This window comes from Mastigoproctus giganteus, chromosome 4, assembly GCF_048544385.1.
Source record: "Mastigoproctus giganteus isolate SK-2022 chromosome 4, ASM4854438v1, whole genome shotgun sequence".
In the NCBI taxonomy this organism is placed as follows: Eukaryota; Metazoa; Arthropoda; class Arachnida; order Uropygi; family Thelyphonidae; genus Mastigoproctus; species Mastigoproctus giganteus.
Window position 1 is genome coordinate 38,397,723 of NC_143578.1, and position 21,133 is coordinate 38,418,855.

Sequence of the window (21,133 nt, forward strand, 5' to 3'; positions counted from 1 at the left end):
CATTCAAGGCCTTATACACTTCAATCAGTTCGCCTCGCAGAAAACACAACAAACCTTAGCACAGTAGAGATCATTATAGCTAACTTTTGCAGTATATGTCGAATAGAAAAGCTTCCATATCAAGAGCAATAATTGCACTTTCTTTATTGGAGTGAACTGAGTGCATACCATATCACTACTAAACAGAAAGTGCAGACAGATAGCAGCAGGTGGATGGTGCTTTTATAAACAAGATGATGCAATACCACTCTAATATTACAGGATAATGATGAAAATCATGCTAGTTTTTCAGGATGATGTAATAGTATCTTGAGATGAAATCATTTTGTGTGTAGAGGAAATATTAAACTTGAAAGGAGTGATACAATTTGTGGCTTCCACTGGAGAAAGCTGTTTACTATACCAAAGTTGAATATTCACAAGCATGATATTTCTGAATAGCTATTAATGCAACCAAAGTTAACAAAACAAAAAAAAAGAAAACAGGGAGTAATTGTCAGTGTACACAATGTGAAGAAAAAAAATAGGAAAACTGCAAATGGGCTGCTGTCCATGAGTCTCTTTCACTGAAAGGTTAATGGGCAGCAACTCTCGCAGAACAATGACGAGTGAAAACACAAAGGAACTGGCTCCAGGAAGAGTGAAAAAGAACTTTTAATCAAGGTAAGTTTGTTTTCATCAGACGGAAGGATTGTGGCCATCAAAACATTGGTGAGCCACCAATGTTTTGAGGGCCACAATCCCATATGTAAAATAATTTCTGTGATAATTCTACAGTTTCTACTTGGGGCACGAATCAAAGGTTTCATTTGACAATTTTGTAAACATTGATTGCAATGTTGAAATCGGTCAATCGACTTTAGCTGAGGTAGATAATTTCCCAGATAAAAAACACAAGCACAACTGGGTGAAACTGGATGATGTATTAGAAGGAATTAATGTGCCTGTTTGTTAGGAAACTTGGAAGGCAGTAGATGTACTTTGTAGATTTATTGAAGGTCTTCTAACTTCCCTGTAGTAAACCATACTGTAAGGACAATGTGAAATGGAAATTGAAAACATACCAGACTGATTTCCCTGAATATTTCTCATAAAGTGAGTGTATAAGATTGTTTACATTTTTTTAATACAGTATGATACAATTTTGTAGTTATAAAGCTGTATACGTTTAAATTTTAACCTAAATTTTTGTGTGCTAAAACAGTGCTTCAATAAAATGAGTTATTTAAACTCAATTAAAAATGAATGCTTAAAAACAAGTTATTTATACAGTAACTCATTTTAATAGAAAATGTAAAATTCAATAAGTCTGATTTTTTATAACTCAAAAATTTTTTTTTTTTTTTTTATATCTCTCTCTTCAACTTAAAATTATCAAGAGTCTACTGTATACAGAAATTTTTGCTTTATAATTATAGGGATTTTTATTTTCCCTTTTTCTGAAAAGGGTTGGATAATTCATTTTTTGTAATCCTGGTAGTTGGTTTTGCGTTACAGGCGTATATTATTATTATTTTATTTAATTAATTATTATTATTATTTTTTTTACTTATATAAATTGAAATTGTGTGGATTGACCTAATAATGCTTTGGAACGAGCTATTGATGCCTTAAATGTTGACCTTTCAGGTTATGCAGTAACAATAAAATGGTTGACAACTGTTACATGGGCGCCTCCGTAGCCAGGTGGGAAGGAGCAGCAGTGCGTAGCACACGCTTCTTGATTAGACCGGGGTTCGAGCCCGTCACCACCAAATACGGAGGATGCAGAAAGGTCAGGTAATGACCACTGCATATCCCTGGAGCAATATGGCCTTAGTTGCTAATGCTCCTAAAAACCAAATAACAAACAAACAAACTGTTATATGATATGTATAAATATATGTATTAGCATGTGCATGACCTAACTTCATGTTATACTTCCTTTCCATTTAATCTTGTGTGGTAGGCCCTCAGTGAAAGATCGTATCCAAGCTTACTTGCAGTACAAAGTACCTACAACTAATGATTTTTTCTCTTCAACCAAAAGACCAAAAAAAGTCTTAATTCTTGGTTCTGGTGGCCTTTCAATTGGCCAGGCTGGAGAATTTGATTATTCTGGCTCTCAGGTTTGAAATTATTTAGTGCTAAATACAATGTAAGAGCTTCACAAGTGTGGAGTTCTTTTTATGCATTATTCTAATTTAATTATTTTATATGCAGTGGACTCTTTACTTAACAGGCATTAACAGAACTAGAGTAGACAGTTAATCAAAAAGCTGGTTTATCCTGGGTTAAATTTTCAACTTAAGAAATCAATAAATGAACAATAATTTACCTTTCAATTTCTTTTTCTGAATTTGAATTATAACCTATAAGAAATAATTTCAATAAGGATTTCAAGGATAGAGGTACATAATAGATACAGCTGGAGGTACAAATTCACTATAGGTATAATGTCCTACAATTAAATTACAAACAACTTTTTTTTTTCAGTTTGTTTCACTTTAATGAGTATGACACTTAAATTTCTTTCACTAAAAGCTACTTTTTCTCATTCATTGTAAAAAGAATAATGCACTTTAGCCATAATTATGAGAGCTTCCTTGGACTCAGGGGAGGTACCCATAGACTGGAAATGTGCAAATGTGACCCCAATTCACAAAGGAGGATCAAAGGCTGACACAAGTAATTATAGACCTGTGAGCTTAACTTCTGTTCCAGGAAAATTAATGGAGGCACTAGTTAAAGAAGCACTGCAGGATCATTTAGACAAGACTTCAGTTATAGCTCAGACACAGCATGGTTTTGTTAAGGGGAAGTCTTGCCTGACCAACTTGATTGGATACTATGATGCAGTCACAAAAGAACTGGATGCAGGGAATAACTTTGATATTATATACTTGGATCTTAGAAAGGCTTTTGATACTGTTGCACATGGAAGACTGCTACACAAATTGGAGCAGTGTGACATTGGAGGCAAATTGCTGCTATGGATAAAGGGGTGGTTGAGGGGGAGAAGACAGAGAGTGGTAATCAATGGACACTGCTCATAGTGGACTGATGTTATTAGTGGAGTCCCTCAGGGCTCAGTGTTGGGTCCATTATTGTTTTCTGTATTTATAAATGATATTGATGATGGTATATCGGGATTAATGTCCAAGTTTGCAGACGATACAAAGGTTGGCAGGGTTGTCAAGGACACTACTGACACTATGCTGCTGCAACAGGATCTGGAAAGGTTGAGCAGATGGGCTGAGAGGTGGCAAATGAAGTTTAATATTGACAAATGTAAAGTACTACACATGGGAAACAGCAACCCCAGAGCAACGTATCAACTCTGTGGTACAACACTGACAGTGGTAGAGAATGAAAGGGACTTGGGGGTGGTTGTGCAGGCAGATATGAAGTTCTCTGAGCAGTGCAGACGGGCTGCAAGAGTAGCTCATGGAGTATTGTCAATGATATACAGGAATTTTTCCAGCAGGGATAAGGAGGTGATTATTCCATTGTATAAGGCGATGGTCAGGCCACACCTAGAGTACTGTATACAGGTCTGGAGGCCTCATTTCAAGAAGAATGTAGAGCTGCTGGAACGAGTACAGAGAAGGGCAACAAGATTAGTGAATGGAACAAAGGGGTGCTCTTACGAAGAAAGGCTTAAGTTTTGCAAATTACAGTGTCTGGAGACTAGGCACCAGCGAGGTGATCTGATAGAGGTGTATAAAGCCTTGAATGGTTTAAGCATGCTCAATGCTGATGGGATTCTTCCTCTAGCTCAGAATAATCACCTGAGAGGGCATAAATTCAAATTGAGGAAAGACAGATGTAGGATAGATGTGCGGAAATTTGCCTTTAGCCAGCGGGTGGTTGGTTGGTGGAACAGACTTCCATCCCTTGTGGTGGAGGTTGATAGCCTAAATAAGTTTAAGGCTCAGCTGGACAGGTATTTTGAACGAACAGAGGGGTGAAGTGGTTTTTTTTTTTTTTTTTTTTTTTTTGGCTGATGCTGCATAAGCTTGCTTTCTTGCATCAAATGCCTCTGCTAATGCTAATCATTTGTTGTGGAAATGGATGGTTTTAATAAATTTTAATAAATAAAAACTACAAATTGAACAGATCCAAACAGGACTGCCCCGATAGCACTCCCTGATTAAATATATTTATCAATTCCAGTGGAGGAGAAACTACTGCTGATAACAGCTGGAAACAAAGTAGTCTTTTTAAAGATGTACCTTTTTATCATATAGTGCAGTTATTTGAAATTGTACAGTTATCATAAAATGATTTTTGTACTTGAAATCAAGCCACTATAAAATTAGTGGTTAGGTGCAGATCAGAAATAGATGATGAAAATTGGAATTTTCATGATAATAGCAAGAATATTTATGGCACATCTCTACTAATACTTAAAATGAGATAATAAAAACAACCAATTTTATTGAAGATCTTAAATTCAGATTATATTATGGAGGTGAAATATAGTAAGCAATGTTAAGTTACCACATGTGAAAATTATTACTGTTTTATCAAAAATGTTACAAAGTTAACTGAAAACACCTCATTAAAAACAGTTTGGTGATATGTCAAGAAATCACTGTTTTTCATTGTTGATGCCTATTAATTGATTTCTTTTTCTGAATTTGAATTATAACCTATAAGAAATAATTTCAATAAGGATTTCAGTTATTGGGGAAAGACATACATGGGAATTAACTAATTATAATAAGAGATTGAACAACACTGTTTTTATTCCTAGATGAAGGGAAAATTCTTACAATCACTTTATTTTTCCTTCCTCTAGATTTGAAAATGTTATCCACAAAGGATTTCAAAACTTCATCAAATTGGGTTATTAAAATGATTTCTATAAAGTTTTCTTTCCAGTTTGTGTCAATAAACTGAATCATTTTATAAGTATGACATACGGTAGACTCTCAATTTTCCGGGATAGATGGTAAAATAAAAATCCTGGATAATCGATTTCCCGGTTAATCGAAAAATACAGTAAGTCCCCGACATATGTTCCAGGACTTCTTACGTAAGTCAAGTTTTATATAACTCGGGAATGGCTAATAAAATATTGCTCCTACATCTGTGATATGCCAAAATTACAAAAACCACATAATATCCTCAGAAGAATGAAAAATAGTTATATAATTTTTGATTAGTTAGTTATATATTAGTTATATATATATAGAGAAAAATAGTTGTATATTTTTAATTAGTTCAATTAAAAACTATCTGGGGACAGCGATGAAGTTGCTGGAGTGGTACATAAGAAAACATTAAAGGAAGAAATTGTACAGTAAAAACTAATATGTATTTCGTGGTTATTATAGTTGACTTCATTGGTGCCGATCCTTTCACCGCTTCTCGTATTCTGTCTTTCTCCTTTATTATTGTGTTCACTGTTGACACTGATAAATCTAAATTCCTTGCAATACTTGGTTCATCTTTGACCATTTTCAAACATCCTTATTTTAATTTTCTGATCTGAATCGAGTGCTTTCCTTTCTTTTATTATTTTGATAGATTTACTAGTACCCCTGTCGCTTCTCTTAGTCGGCACCATGATAACTGTCAAAATGAAATTTTCTGTAAAGAACTTCACGGGGTTAAGGCAAAAACTCACTATTATCACCCCACACGAGCTCACATTTTATTAAAACACATTTCTGGAGGTCACTACCATAAAACAATAAAAACAATTTGCACTTTCCAGGTTACTGGGCCTTTTTGTTAGCGCAATTCATTATAAACAGGTAGTAAACTCGATTGTATTGCATTTGCGATAATACCGATAGCTGGAATTCTGTGGTTATGTTATTATGATGAAATGTAATTCCCTTCACTCTTCAGTCATATAAAAAAAAAAAAACCTAAATAAATTTTAAGTCTTCTCTTCATTCCTATTTTTAAGCTTGTTACTCCATATCTCACTTATGCAATTTGTACATGCTGCGATTGTCGTTATTGATTGCTTATCATTATTATTCTGTTTTAAATTTTACAGTCCTGAAAAAGAAAAGGAAAAATTGAGTGAAAAAAATTAACGTAAGTTCGAAGTTACGTAAGTCGGGGACTTACTATATCCAAAAATGTTTAGCAATCTATGTAAAAAATATGGCGATAGATAAAAAACTTACCACGCACTACTCGCATGTCCAATACGATGCTTCCCTTTATTTTTTTCGATATCAATTTTAAATCTAATAGCTTCCATTTATTTTTTACAATGTCACGTATGGTTTGGTCACCAACATTATAGTGGTTCTTTAGAGATTTAATGGATGCACCGTTTTCAAACTTTTGAATACTCGTTTGCGTTTACCCATCATTTTTGCGATTTCTAAACAAAAAAAAAAAAAAAGAAATTTTTTTTTGTGAAGGCAGGTTATGAGAAATCTTTGGCAAAGGACGCAAAGAAAAACAGCAAAGATTTCTCTACTTATGTAAACTCTAGAAGGAAGGGGATGAATCAGATTGGTCCACTTCATATACATGGTTCGATTGTTGATGAACCCGCTGAGGTAGCTGACAAACCGAATGAGTATTTTGCATCTACATTCACATATGAGTAGGTTTGTAAGGAAGTGGAGGCCAGAAGCTTATCAAACTCTAGCAGGGAGCTAAATGAATTTGTAATACCTGAGATAGTATGAATCAGAGCTGTAATACTCAATATGTTCTACGTTGATAATAATATTAGTAAATTAATAAGAGGAGTAAACCTCAATATAGTACGTGGAACACTTCCGTATGATACCCTCCAGAAATTAAAACGGAAAAAACGAAAAAATCTACAACTTACCGGTACATTAAAGTAAAATATAAATAATTAAATAATCAATTTAACACAATTCAAAACAATTAAAATTCAAATTAACGCAATTAAAAGAATCTAACGAAAATATTCAAAACGATTTTCCTTCCTTACTTTTATATTTTACTTTAATGTACCGGTAAGTTGTCGATTTTTTCGTTTTTTCCGTTTTAATTTCTGGAGGGTATCATACGGAAGTGTTCCACGTACTATATTGAGGTTTACTCCTCTTATTAATTTACTAGTAATACCTGAGAGCAAAATGGAGGAGAAATTGTTGAAATTGAATATAAAAAAGGCACCTGTGATGGATGGGATCTATCCAGTTATATTAAAGGAGACGGCAAAGAAAGTAAGCAAGCCCTTAACCATAATTATGAAAAGCTTCCTTGGACTCAGGAGAGGTCCCCACGGACTGGAGATGTGCAAATGTGTCCCCTGGAGATGTAGAAGTTTAACTAACTAACAGGTCTGTTAAACTAACAGACCTGTTAGTTTAACTTCTGTTCCAAGAAAAATAATGGAGTCATTGGTTAAAGAAGCACTACAGGATCATCTAGACAAGACTGTAGTTATAGTTAAGACACAGCATGGATTTATTAAGGGTAAGTCTTGTCTGACAAATTTGATTGAATACTAAGATGTGGTCACAAATGAACTGGATGCAAAATATAATTTTGATATCATATACTCGGATTTTAGGAAAGCTTTTGTTATACTGTTGCACTTGGAAGACTACTGTACAAATTGGAGCAGTATGGCATTAAGGACAAGTTGCTGCAATGGCTAAAAGGATGATCGAGTGGGAAAAGACATAGTGGTAATCAATGGACACTGCTCTTCGTGGACTATTGTTGTTATTAGTGGAGTCCCCCAGGGTTCAGTGTTGGGCCCAATGTTGTTTTCTGTATTTATCAATGATGTTGATGAAGGTATATCAGGGTTAATGTCTAAGTTTGTAGACTATACAAAGGTTGGCAGGGTTGTTAATGACAATAATGATAGTATGCTACTGCAACAGGATATAGAAAAGTTGTGCAGATGGGCTGAGAGGTGGCAACTGAAGTTTAACACTGACAGATCAAAGTACTGCATATGAGTAGCTGTAACCCCAGAATAACATACCAACTGTGTGGTACTACACTCAGGGTAGTAGAAATGAAAAGCACCTGGGGATAATTGTGGAGTCAGATATGAAGTGTTTTGAACAGTGCAGACAGGCTGCAAGAGTAGCTCGTGTCCTGTCAATGATATACAGGAATTTTTCTAACAGGGATAAGGAAGTGATTATCCCCTTGTATAAGTCTGAAGGCCTCATTTTAGGAAGGTTGTAGAGCTGCTGGAACAAGTACAGAGAAGGGCAACGAGATTGGCAAATGGAACAAAGGGTTGCTCTTACAAAGAAAGGCTTTTCTGCAAATTGCAGTGTCTGGAGACTAGGAATCTGCGAGGTGATCTAAAAAAGGTGTATAAGGCCTTGAATAGTTTGAGCAAGCTCAGTGCTGATGGTATTCTTCTTCTTGCCTGAGGGACATAAAATCAAATCGAGGAAAGACAATTTTAGAATAGATGTGCGGAAATTTGCCTTTAGCCAGTGGTTTAATATATATGGAACAAACTTCCATCTATTGTAGTGGAGGCTCTGTAGCCAGGTGGGAAGGAGCAGCAGCGCGTAGCACACGCTTCTTGATTAGACCAGGGTTTGAGCCCGTAACCACCAAATACGGAGGATGCAGAAAGGTCAGGGAATGACAACCGCGTATCCCGGAGCAATATTGCCTTAGTTGCTAATGCTCCTAAAAACCAAATAACAACAGTGGAGGCTGGAAACTTAAATAAGTTCAAGGCAGAACTAGACAAGCATTTGGAGTGAAATAGATGGGTTAAATGGGAAGGTTTTTTTTTTAATTAATTTTTTTTTTGGCTGATGCTTTATAAGTTTGCTTTATTGTATCTTATGCCTCTGCTAATGCTATTAAAACACTGACACAATAATAAATGTAATGCTAATTTATTTTGCCTTTAAAATTTATATGCAGTTTAGCATTGTTTAATCTCTTATTAGAATTAGGTAGGATAGTTGTTTTATTAAAATTGGACAGCAGTTGACAGATTGTGGAATAATAGAAGAAATGAATGTAATGTAAGTCGCAAAAAACTAAAGCTTTTGCTGCATCTGAAAAAGCACACCAGATGTCATAACCAGCAAATTTTAGTTTTTGTGTGAATTACATTCATTTTATTTATTATTCCACAATCTGTTAGCTACTGTAACAGGAAAAGGAATCAGAATAAATGAACAGTAACCTTTAAAAATGTAGTCAACCTGCTTAAATATTTCTATTGAGTTGTTTCAGTAATTTTGTAACATTTTCAATAAAGCAGCTTAATCTTTCTACAGAGTAGACTTAGGACCACTTACTGTATTTAATATCCATAAGATGAATAACCATGTAATATCCCTCTTTCAACTTGTGTGTTCAATCAGATTCTTTAAACTTCTCTGAATCAGATTTTATTAATGTAATATATGATCTGTGTGAAATAATTTTAAGTAGTATAACTGTTTTTTGAAAATTGGACAAATTTAAAGTGGGCAAGCTATAATAAACAGCAGATTCCCAGAAAGAGGATGATTAAGCAGGAGCCAGTTAAGGTGTAGTCCACTGTATTTAATTTTTAAGTTTTCTTATCAGGTTGATTTCTTGGTAAATATTAATAATTTGAATTGTGCTTTAAAATCTTATTATTGTTTGTAATATGTTACATAAATTAAAACTTATATCTTTATTATATTGTGTTTTGTTGAAATTAATCTCTCTCTCTCTCAGAGATAAACTAAGAAAAATTAGTGAGCCAATTTTAGTTGAGAGGCTTGAAATAGAGAAAAGCTGTAACATATTATGCCTCTCTAGGAGCTTGTTTTACTACAATTTTCATATAATTTTCTGTTTGGTCTGAAAAACTTTGGGAAATTTTTAACCAAACATTGTTAAAATACGGTTCATATTCACTGTTTTTAATAATGCAAAATCAGGCAGACACTAAATTTAGAATTTTGTTCAAAAATGTGAAATTTTCTAGTTATTCAAACTTTTACAACAGTTATTTTTCTTTAATAGAACCTTTCAAGAGGTTTAATATTGTAACTAAACTCCAAATATCTTATTTTGCTCATTCTCTTTTAGTTAAACAAAAATTAACATATTAACATTCCCTGTACTCTAAAATATTTTTGAGTGTAGTGAATATTAATTATTTACATGTGCCTGATATTGTGGCCTGCTCTAACTAGTTACAGAATGTTGCTTATCTTCAGATTTAATGGCAGTTTAGTTGAATTTTGGAAAAATTTGCCCCATTTAGCAAAATACCTTTTTTTTTTAAGTTGTTTTTTGGTGCATTGGCTTCTGTGGCCATAATGCACCTCCCAAAGGTTTTGCATTTTTACTCTGATCCAAGCCAGAGGCAGGATTCGAACCCGTGACCTTTGGGTTTCCAGGCAGGCACTTTACTCACTTGGCTAGCCCGTTCAGCTTAGCAAAATACAAGTCTTCTGTAGTTATAACAGCAACTATGGAAACCTGTAAAAGTAAACATTGTTATCGTTGCACTAAAATTAAAAATAAAAGAAGCCCATTATGAACACAAGACATGTACCATTTTAAGAATCGTTTAATGTATTATCAGTAATTTAATGTACTGTTCTAAAGCATTCTTCATGTGTGCAGCCAAAAAAGCAAACTGTTTACAACACGTGTCAGTTTTGCTGGCATTGCATTAGACTATATTATTAGTGTCTTGGATGTTATATTCGAAAGAATCCTTATAGTTGTTGAAATGCATACTGAATCTGTTGTAAGACGAGAAGATTAAGGTGATGTCTATTAGAAAATAAAACAAAACAAAACATTTTTAATTGTCTGGCTGACAGACTAAGGTATAGAACGACTAGTTTTGTTTTTGTTAAGGTTGATTGAGATTTCAGAGGGGTTATTCAGCATATTAACACATATATCATAGGTAATAATTATTCATTAAGCCATAAAAAAAACCAAGTAGATAATTTTCTTAGATACTTTAGAGCAATAAAGAAATAATTTTGCATATGTAACAAGATATCAGACTTAGAAATAACATTATGCTGTAGTTTTTGGTACTGTAAAATTGCACAAACAAGAATGCCTGTTTCATTCAGTAGTGTCATATAGATATTTATCTTCCTTTATCATTAACCTTATCTCTCTACTCATGAAATTTTTGAATTTGAGGGTTCTTAATACTTCTCACATGTGTGCATTAATCAGTAATGTTAAATTATCTGACAATATCCTGGCATTATTCAATGTTATCTCTTTATATACTAATGTTGACAAAGACTGCAGGACACCATTTTAAAGCAGTGCACAACCCTTACTGGCGCCTCCGTAGCCAGGTGGGCAGGAGCACCAGGGCATAGCACACGCTTCTTGATTAGACCGGCGTTCGAGCCTGTGCCTACCAAATACGGAGGATGAGGAAAGGTCAGGGAATGACCACCGCATATCCCTGGAGCAATATGGCCTTAGTTGCTAATGCTCCTAAAAACCAAATAACAACAACAACCCTTACTGTTGACAGAATTTTTAAATTAACATTTCCTTGTCCAAGACATTTTGGATGTGACTCAGACATATACAAACAGATTACAGACCCTCCCACAAGGTTGGAAATTTCAATCCCCCTTTCAAAAATCTACCTTAAATCAGTAGATCATATTCTGAACCCTCTTTTATCAGCTGTTAGGCTATTTATTCATTATACTGATGATCTACTTGTTGTACGAGACTGGCAAACAGTTGATTACTTCTTTTTACTGTTCAGTTCAATGCACAGTAGCCTGAAATACATCTTAGAATTAGAAACCATTGACAGGATCAATTTTTAAATGAACATCTTCAAGTACAATAAGCAGTTGAAATTTTGAATTTTTTGGAAGGATACAAGTGCTGGAAAGTACCTATATTTTTATTTATCTCATCCATACAGTAATAAGAAATCCATTTTATTCATCATACAGATTTATATTGTTACAAAGAAGTCAATTTAACAGCAAAATTACAATACAGTGGATGTTGCTTCTTGTGGTCACTTTGGGACTCAGCTAAAGTGATAACAATAATCAATTGATAATAATAACCAAGAAACAGGAATGCAGCTGTTCAGCATTATTTACTGATGCAGGGTAGAAATATATACATAAAAGCAGAAAGTGGACAGAATGAAAACATGAAAATCAAGCAGTATAAGTCATCAGTAAAAAATGAAACTGCCCCTTTTTATTGATGATTTTTATTGATTGATGGTGTGTATGAATTTATTTGTTTTTAATGTTTGTATGGAATTCCATAAAAACTGTTAAAAAAAAAAAAAAAAAAAATTAAAATCCAGAATTAGAAAAGGATTAATGCTGTGTATACCAGCGGTTCTAAAACTGCGCTGCCCCAGCAAACTCACAGGGGTGCCGCGGGATATTTTAAATTTTTGAGGGGAAACACAGCGATACTCAGCATCTGTAGGACACTGCGTGAACTACTAGCTCAAGGTAGTTCACAGTGTCAACATTATCACAGTTTCAACCTTACTTATTAAGTTGTTTGGGCCTAACTACTTAATAAACTGAACAGGTATTTCTTTTGGCCTAGGAGTGCCATGAAAAAATTACTGAGACACTAAGGACTCCATGAACTGAGAAAGTTTGGGAACCTCTGCTGTATAATGGAAAACAACCAATTGGTTAGGGTACAGATGTAGTTCTTTCTTTCACAGAATAATGATATTGGCAAACTTTCCATATAAAATGTATGAAGCCACAGTATTAACTGGGCATGCAATGTGTTGGAGTTTAAGAACGAATCAGGATGTTACATAATCACTTCCGTTGCACATGCATAAATCGTGATAAGGCAAAAAAGTGATAGCATAAACTAAAGTCTAATTATAATGAATGGCATTTTTTCTCTGTATTCATATACATCTGATTGTGACTTCATAAAAGTGATAGATTATCTGTAATTGCAATATGTGGTGTGCACCATATTTTACTAATGCTTTTTCTAGGAGGAAATATCCACTTAAATTAATCAATGAAACAATAATGCAAGTAAAAGAAATAGGTTGAGTAACCCTCTTGCAATAAAACAGTCAAGTTAACAAACACAAAATAGTCTTTTCATACCATAGTCAGTTGGCCAAGCAATTAAAATTTATTTTAATACTGCAGAGAATACCTTAATCTTCTCTTCTTAAAATAGACTTAGTAGGCATTTCAACAACTATAAAGACACTTTCAAATATACCATCCAGGATACCAATAATATAGTCTGTCTGATACAATGCTGGCAAAACTGTTGCATTTGTTATGTAGTTAGTACTACAATAAAATACAGAGCAACGAATATGTCTAATACCAGATTTTACTACCACCAAGCTAATCTAGTTACAAATTAGCATTCCACAGAACTTAGTCAACATGCACGTCTTTTGCACTAACCCACAATATTGATTCTACTAGAATTTTAATTCAACTGAATTCCAGTTATAAATTACTTACTTTATGAAGCTTTGGTAATTGAATGATGCTGACAAAACTCATAGCTTCAATTTCTTAACGTTAAACTACTGGCAAACTTTACAACTTGTGCATCCAACCTACATTGTGTAAACTAATAGTTCTCTCTTCGTGCACACATCACAAAAATTGATGTCTGCATGAAAATCAATGTTAGGATTTTCCATAATTTTTAAAGTTTTAGTTTTTTAATTAATTTCATGTAATTCATTCTCACTTTTCATGCTTTAACCCAGTGGGTTTCAACCTTTTTTTAATAACAGCACCCCTAAGTAATTTATTTTACTTTGGCACCCCTACCCAATTTTTTTTGACTGTTAGATCCAATTTTCTCTCTGTATGTATGTATGTGTGTGTGTGTGTGTGTGTGTATATATATATATATATATATATAGGATGATTCACTACCAGTGCGACAAACTTGCAGGAGGTGTAGGGGGCACAAAGACGAATCGGAATCATATAGCATTGCAGGGTACGAAATGCCTTCGTCATGCGGTAGAGGACGTTGAACGGGGGGTCGTGTGAACAGCGATCCCACTGGAAGTCAGCATTTGCAAACCGTTTCTGTTGAAGAAACCAAGTAGCAAAAGGCCTCCAGAGTGGATAATCCGCAGGCTCCAATGATTGGACGCGTTGCAGATGGTATGAACTCATTTGGTTTGTTGACAGTATCCTCCATACAGTGGATTGGGAAATACCCAATCGTTGGCCTATCGTTCGAATACTCGTACTCGGATTGCCTTCTGCAAGATGTAGGACATTCTCCTCCATTGTCTGGCGTCCTCGTCGTTCGCTCTCGATTCATGGTACCTTTCGTGAAACAACCAGTCTCACGTAACCTTCTGTGCACACGTGCGAAAATCGTATGATGAGGAGCACGCCTGTGCGGGAAATGTTCCTGGTACAAGCGCAGAGCGGCGCGCCCATTACAGTCCGCAGCTCCATACGCGAGGTGCATGTCGGCCAGTTCAACGTTTGAATACTCGTCCATCCTACTGCCTCAGCAATCGGTTCGCAAATGCTAACTTCCAGCGGGATCGCTGTTCACACGACCTCCTCTTCAACGTCCTCTACCGCACGATGAAGGCATTTCGGACCCTGCAATGCTATGTGATTCCGATTCGTCTTTGTGCCCCCTACACCTCCTGCAAGTTTGTCGCACTGGTAGTGAATCACCCTGTATATATAATATTAAAAAAATGTAATATGATAGTTATTATAATTATATAACTACTAACAAAATTACAATTCATAATACAAATTATAATAAATTATATAAGAATAATAATTTTATTCTTTATATAGAGGTACTAAATAAACATGAATTGTAGTAGATCACCACAAAATTAAAAAGATACCAACACCTTTTTATAATGAAATAAATATATAAATTAAAAAATATATAAGTTTAAATAACTTAAACCCAAATTACATGGCATCCCTGGAATGTTGTTGCGGCACCCCGGTTGAAAACTACTGCTTTAAACAAATGGTCAGGAGGTAGTTTCTGTTTCTTGAAAACTGTGCTAATCATGTAATTTGTCATGTTTCCCAGATCATTTAGTTACCCTACAAATCTCTTGTATTGCAGTTTATATAAAGAATGGACAAAATAATGGAAACATCTGATATGAAAGTAGAAGTTTTTGTAATGGCTATTTGAAGTATTTATGAACATTCAGAGATGTTTCCCCCCTCTCTCGTAAGGGGGGATCGGTGACTAAAACTGCTGATTTATCTAATGTATCCAGAGCAACTGTAACAAAAGTGATGTCTGCATTCACCAAGTTTGGAAAAACATAATTTGATAGAATGAATTATGGCAGGAAATTGAAACTGACCAAATGAGAATGAAGTGTTCTGAGCAAGTCATGGTGTCTTATTAATGATATACAGGAATTTTGCTAGCAGGGATAAGGAGGTGATTATCCCTTTGTATAAAGCAATGATCATGCCACACCTTGAGTACTGCATACAGGTCTGGAGGCCTGATTTTAGGAAGGATGTAGAGTTGCTAGAATGGTACAGAGAAGGGGGTGGTCTTACCAAGAAAGGCTTAAGTTCTGCAAATTGTAGTGTCTAGAGACTAGGCACCTGTGAGTTGATCTAATTGAGGTGTATAAGGCCTTGAATGGTTTGAGCAGGCTCAATGGTAATAGGATTCTTTCTCCTGCTCAGAATCTGGGGGGATAAATTCAAATTGAGGAAAGACAGTTGTAGAAAAGATGTGTGGAAATTTTCCTTTAACCAGCCGGTAGTTGATTGCTGGAACAAACTTCCATCTATTGCTGTGGAAGTTGATAGCTTAAATAAATTCAAGGACTGGACAAACTTTTGGAGCAAATGGATAGGTGAAATGTAAAGGTTTTTTTTTTTTGGCTGATGTTGTATAAGCTTGCTTTCTTGCATCATATGCCTCTACTAAGGCTAATGCTAAAAGAGACCACTGGACACGGAAAGCGATTGTAGCCCAAAAACATAACTGTTTCCTTAAAAAATGACTGCATAATTTAACATTAGTCTCAGCAGTTCAGTGTATAGTAAGACAGTTAGGCAAGAACTTCACAATGCTGAAATTTATGGCAGAGCTGCTATTGTCAAGCCACTTGTTACTGATGATAAAAAAATGCTAGAAAGAGGATGCAATGGTGTAAGAAGCACAAAAACTGAACACTGATGACGAAATGTGTCATATTTTCAGATGAATCATCATTCCAACCTTTTCCAACATCGGGGAGAGTTTACATTTGGTGAATGTCAAAGAAGTGCATCATCCTGACTGTTCTGTGCCAATAATCAAACATGGAGAAGGATCAACAATTGTTTGGGAGCAATATCTTGGTATTCATTAGGTCCTGTCATCACCCTGAACATGTGAATTATTGCCACTGATTACCTTGATATTCTGAGTGATTAGTTACTTTTCCTTTTAAAGACATGGTAAAGGTTTTTATACATGATTACATAAAATTCAGTTTAATTGTCATAGAGGATTATTATTATTATTAAATTTTTTTCTCCTTTATGGGAATTTTTCTGCCCTGTGATGGATAATAGTAAGAAGTGCATAGGGTAGTTGGTTGTGCAAGGTCACTATTATTATTTAATTACTGTTGGTTGAGGCATTCTCTTACTATCCTACAGGTGTTCAGGATTATAGCTTTCTGGACTTCCATGTAAGTGTTCTCTGCGATTCCTATTGCTGCTAATTTCTTGTGAAGGCTCTTTGGTACCATGTCAGTGAGCGACACAGTAAACAGGGATGGTCATTAATTATTCCATATTCCACATTTCTTTGACTTCCTGTCTTAGGTCTGTACACTTCCTGATCATTTCCTCATGTGCCCTTGCCAATTTAAAATGTATCTTTATGTAATATTGTTTGTTTCATATTAATGCAATATCATTGTAACAGAAATATAATTATTATAACAAAATTTGTAAAAAAAAACAATTTTTGAACAATATGACACATATGGTTGTTTACATTATGTCATCTGATGGCTGCATTTATTGTGGTTTTATAAATTTGAAAATGGAAGAGACTCTGGTTTCATATTTATAATGTCCTTTTCCCAATCAGAAATAGTTTAATTTCATTGAAAATGATAATCATGAAAAACACAATTTTTGAATTTTTCATTAAAAATTATAAAATTGCATTTAATAAACTAAGTTCTGTTATCTTCTTCTTCTTTAATGCTGCCGAATGGCGTTTGCGACTTCGTTTTGATATTGTTCTCTGTCTAGCGCTGCATGTAGAATTTGTGCTGTTGTCATGTGAAGCCAGGTGTTGATGTTATCTAGCCATGCCATTTTCGGTCTGCCTGGGCGTTTCTTGCCTTCGATCTTTCCCTCCAGGATGAGTGGTAGTAGGTGATATTTTTGTTGGTTCCTAGCGATGTGACCTAGGTATTTGCATTTCCTGCTGATGATGGTTTTGAGCAGGTCCCGTTCCGTGTGCATGTCCTGCAGGACCTGTGCGTTGGTTATCTTGGCTGTCCACGGAATTTTCAGCATTCTTCGGTAGAGCCACATTTCGAAGGCCTGGAGCTTTTTTGTAGTGGCTGATGTTAGAGTCCAGGTTTCTACACCGTAGAGCAGTATTGGCCAGATGTAGCATTTCAATGTGCGTAATTTGAGCACGATGTTCAAGCTTCTGTCGGTGAGGAGGGTTCTCCATTTGGTGAATGCCTGCCTGGCTTGTTCAATTCTGCTTTTGATTTCGGCCTCATGGTTCAGCTGGTCATCAATGAGCACTCCGAGATACTTGAAGCGGTGTATTTGCTCTAATTTTTCGTTGTTTAGTTTGATCGTGATTTTGCTTGCAGTCCTGCTGACCTTCATCACCTTTGTTTTCTTTTTGTTGATTCGTAGCCCCCATGCTTGGCTTTTTATGTCCACTTCGTTCAAGATGGTCTGTAAATCTTGTTCTGAATCCGCGATTAGTGCTGTGTCATCGGCATATCTTAAGTTATTGATGTAGTGTCCGTTAACTTTTATGCCGATGTTCTTGTCAGCCAGTGTTTGGTCGAAGATCATTTCCGAATAGATGTTAAAAAGAATGGGAGATAATGGACAGCCTTGCCGGACGCCTTTTTTTATTGGAATTGGGTCTGTCAGATCGTTGTCATAGCGAAGCCGGGCTGTTTGATTCCAGTAGAGAGTTGTAATAAAGTTGATATCATTGTTTTCAAGTCCAAGTTTTCTCAGTCGATCAATTAGGCGGTCGTGGTCTACTGAATCGAAGGCTTTCTCGTAGTCAATAAAACATATATACACGTCTTTTTGATGTTCATAGCACCTTTGTAGCAATATTTGTAAACAGAAAATTGCTTCTCTGGTGCCTAGTCCCCTGCAGAATCCGAACTGTGTGTTTCCTAGTGCACTTTCGCACTTACATCTTATCCTTTGCTGAATCACCTTGAGGAAGACTTTTAGCACCTGGCTCATTAGACTGATCAGCCTGAAGTCTTCGCATTTCCGGCTGGTAGTTCTGTTATACATATTTGTTATTATGCAACTTCCTGTTCTTTTTTTTTTTTTGTTTGCCTGCATAAATTCATTACATTGACATTTCACTCTGTCTTTAGCATTAGTAGAAGCATATGATGCAAGAAAGCAAGCTTATACAGCATCTGCCAAAAAAAAAAAAACATCCCATTTCACCCATCCATTCACTCCAAATGTTTGTCTAATTTATTCAAGCTGTCAACTTCCACAACAACAGATGGAAGTTTATTCCAGCAATCAACCACCCGCTGGCTAAAGGCAAATTTCTGCACATCTGTTCTATAACTGCCTTTCCTCAATTTGAATTTATGTCCCCTCAGGCAATTAATCTGGGCAAGAGGAAGAATCTCATCAGCACTGAACATGCTGAAACCAAGGCCTTATACACTTCAATCAGATAACCTCGCAGGTGCCTAGTCTCCAGACACTGTTAAGAGCACCAACCCTTTGTCCCATTCACTAATCTTGTTTGTCCCTTCTCTGTACTCATTCCAGCAGCTCTACATCCTTCCTAAAATGTGGCCTCCAGACCTGTATACAGTATTCAAGGTGTGGCCTGACCATTGCCTTATATGTTATCTAGTATGAGACGTGGTTTTGGCACATTATAGCCCTAGTTGCTGATGCACCATTAAAACCCAAACAAACAAACTATTGCCTTATACAGGGGGATAATCACATCCTTTTCCCTAGAAAAATTCCTGTCTATCATTGACAAGACACCATGAGCTGCCCCTTGCAGACTGTCTGCACTGCTCGGTAAACTTCATATCTGACTTCACAATTACCCCAGGTTCTTTTCATTCTCTACCACCCTCGGTGTAGTACCACACAATTGATATGTTACTCTGGGGTTACTGCTACAGATATGCAATACTTTACATTTGTCAATGTTAAACTTCAGTTGCCACCTCTCAGCCCATTGCTCAACTTTTCTAGATCCTGTTGCAGTAGCATACTGCCATTAGTGTCATTAACAACCCTGCCAACCTTCATGTCATCTGCAGACTTAGACATTAAGCCTGATATTCCATCATCAATATCATTAATAAATACAGAAAACAAATGAGGCGCCTCCGTAGCCAGGTGGGAAGGAGCAGCAGTGCGTAGCACACGCTTCTTGATTAGACCGGGGTTCGAGCCCGTCACCACCAAATACGGAGGATGCGGAAAGGTCAGGGAATGACCACCGCATATCCCGGAGCAATATGGCCTCAGTTGCTAATGCTCCTAAAAAACCAAAATAACAAATATATACAGCAAACAACAATGGACCAACACTGAATCCTGGGGGAATCCACTAATAACATTAGTTTACAAAGAGCAGTGACCATTGATTACCACTCTCTGTCTTCTGCCACTTAACCATCCCTTTATCCATAGCAGCAATTTGATTCCAGTGCCACACTGCTCCAATTTGCGCAGCAATCTTCCATGTGCAACAGAATCAAAAGCATTCCTAAGATCCAACTATATGGTATCAAAATGATTCCTTGCATCTAGTTCCTTTGTGACCACATCATAGTATCCAATCAAATTGGTCAGACCTGACTTCCCCTTAACAAACCCATGCTGTATCTGAACTATAACTGAAGTCTTGTCCAGATGATCCTGCAGTGCTTCTTTAACCAGTGCCTCCATTAATTTCACCGAAACAGAAGTTAAACTAACAGGTCTGTAATTACTTGTGTCACCCTTTGATCCTCCACTATGAATTGGGATCACATTTGCACATGTCCATGGGTATTTCCCCTGAGGCCAAGGAAGCTCTTGTGATTATGGCTAATAGTTTGCTTACTGCCTTTGCTGCCTCATTTAATATAACTGGATAGATCCCATCCACCCCAGGTGCCTTTGTTATGTTTATCTTCAACAATTTCTCCTCCACTTTGCTCAGAGTTATTACAAAATCATTTAGCTCACTGCCAGAGTTTAATATACCTCTGGCATCTCATCCCCTGAAAAACTCCTCATGTGTAAATGTATATTCAGAATATTTCAGTTTGTTAGCTACCTGAGCAAGATCATCAACAGTTCAACCATCGATATCAAGTGGACCAATCTAATTCATCCCTTTCCTTCTAGAGTTTACATAAGTAAAGAACCCTTTGCTGATTTTCTTTGCATCCTTTGCCAAAGCTTTCTCATAATCTGCCTTTGCCTGCCTAACCTCCTTTGTGACTTGGTTACAGACCAGTTTATATCTACCACAGGCTTCTGTGTCACCTGTTAATTTATATATATCCCATGTATTTTTCTTCTCTGCCACATAGTTCATCTGACATCCATTTAGGCCTGAACAGTATTTCTTAATTGGTATGAAAAGCCTAGTAGCTTCCAAGATTAATTCTTTGAATGCTTCCCATTTAGAATTTGCTGTTGGTAACATAATCAGTTGGTCCCACTGTATAGAATTTAAAAACTGTCTCAGACCACCATAGTCACTTTTACAAAAACAAAAACCCTTCCCTAACCCTGATGGTAGTTATCTCTTTGAGTAAATCTCAATCAGCACACTATGATCACTGCCACCTAGTGGTTCCCTTATCTGCAGATTCTTAATGCATGAAGAATCACTACTGATAATCAGATCAAGAGTGTTACTCCCTCTAGTTGCCTCCCGAATATGCTGCTGTAGAAAACAATTGTGCAGTAAATCCACAAAAGCCTTGCTGGTGTGTGAGTGACCAACCCGTAAGTCA

At 36.0% G+C, this 21,133-nt stretch overlaps 1 protein-coding gene across 1 annotated transcript in view; it reads left to right on the top strand.

Moving 5' to 3' along the window:
- The window catches only part of r (carbamoyl-phosphate synthetase 2, aspartate transcarbamylase, and dihydroorotase rudimentary), a 353,839-nt gene that overhangs the window by 88,413 nt on the left and 244,293 nt on the right, over positions 1-21,133 (top strand). Inside the window, exon 11 of the mRNA XM_090372656.1 lies at positions 1,949-2,108. Within this exon, the coding sequence (XP_090228782.1) occupies positions 1,949-2,108 (160 nt within the window). The remainder of the gene's footprint in view (positions 1-1,948; positions 2,109-21,133) is intronic.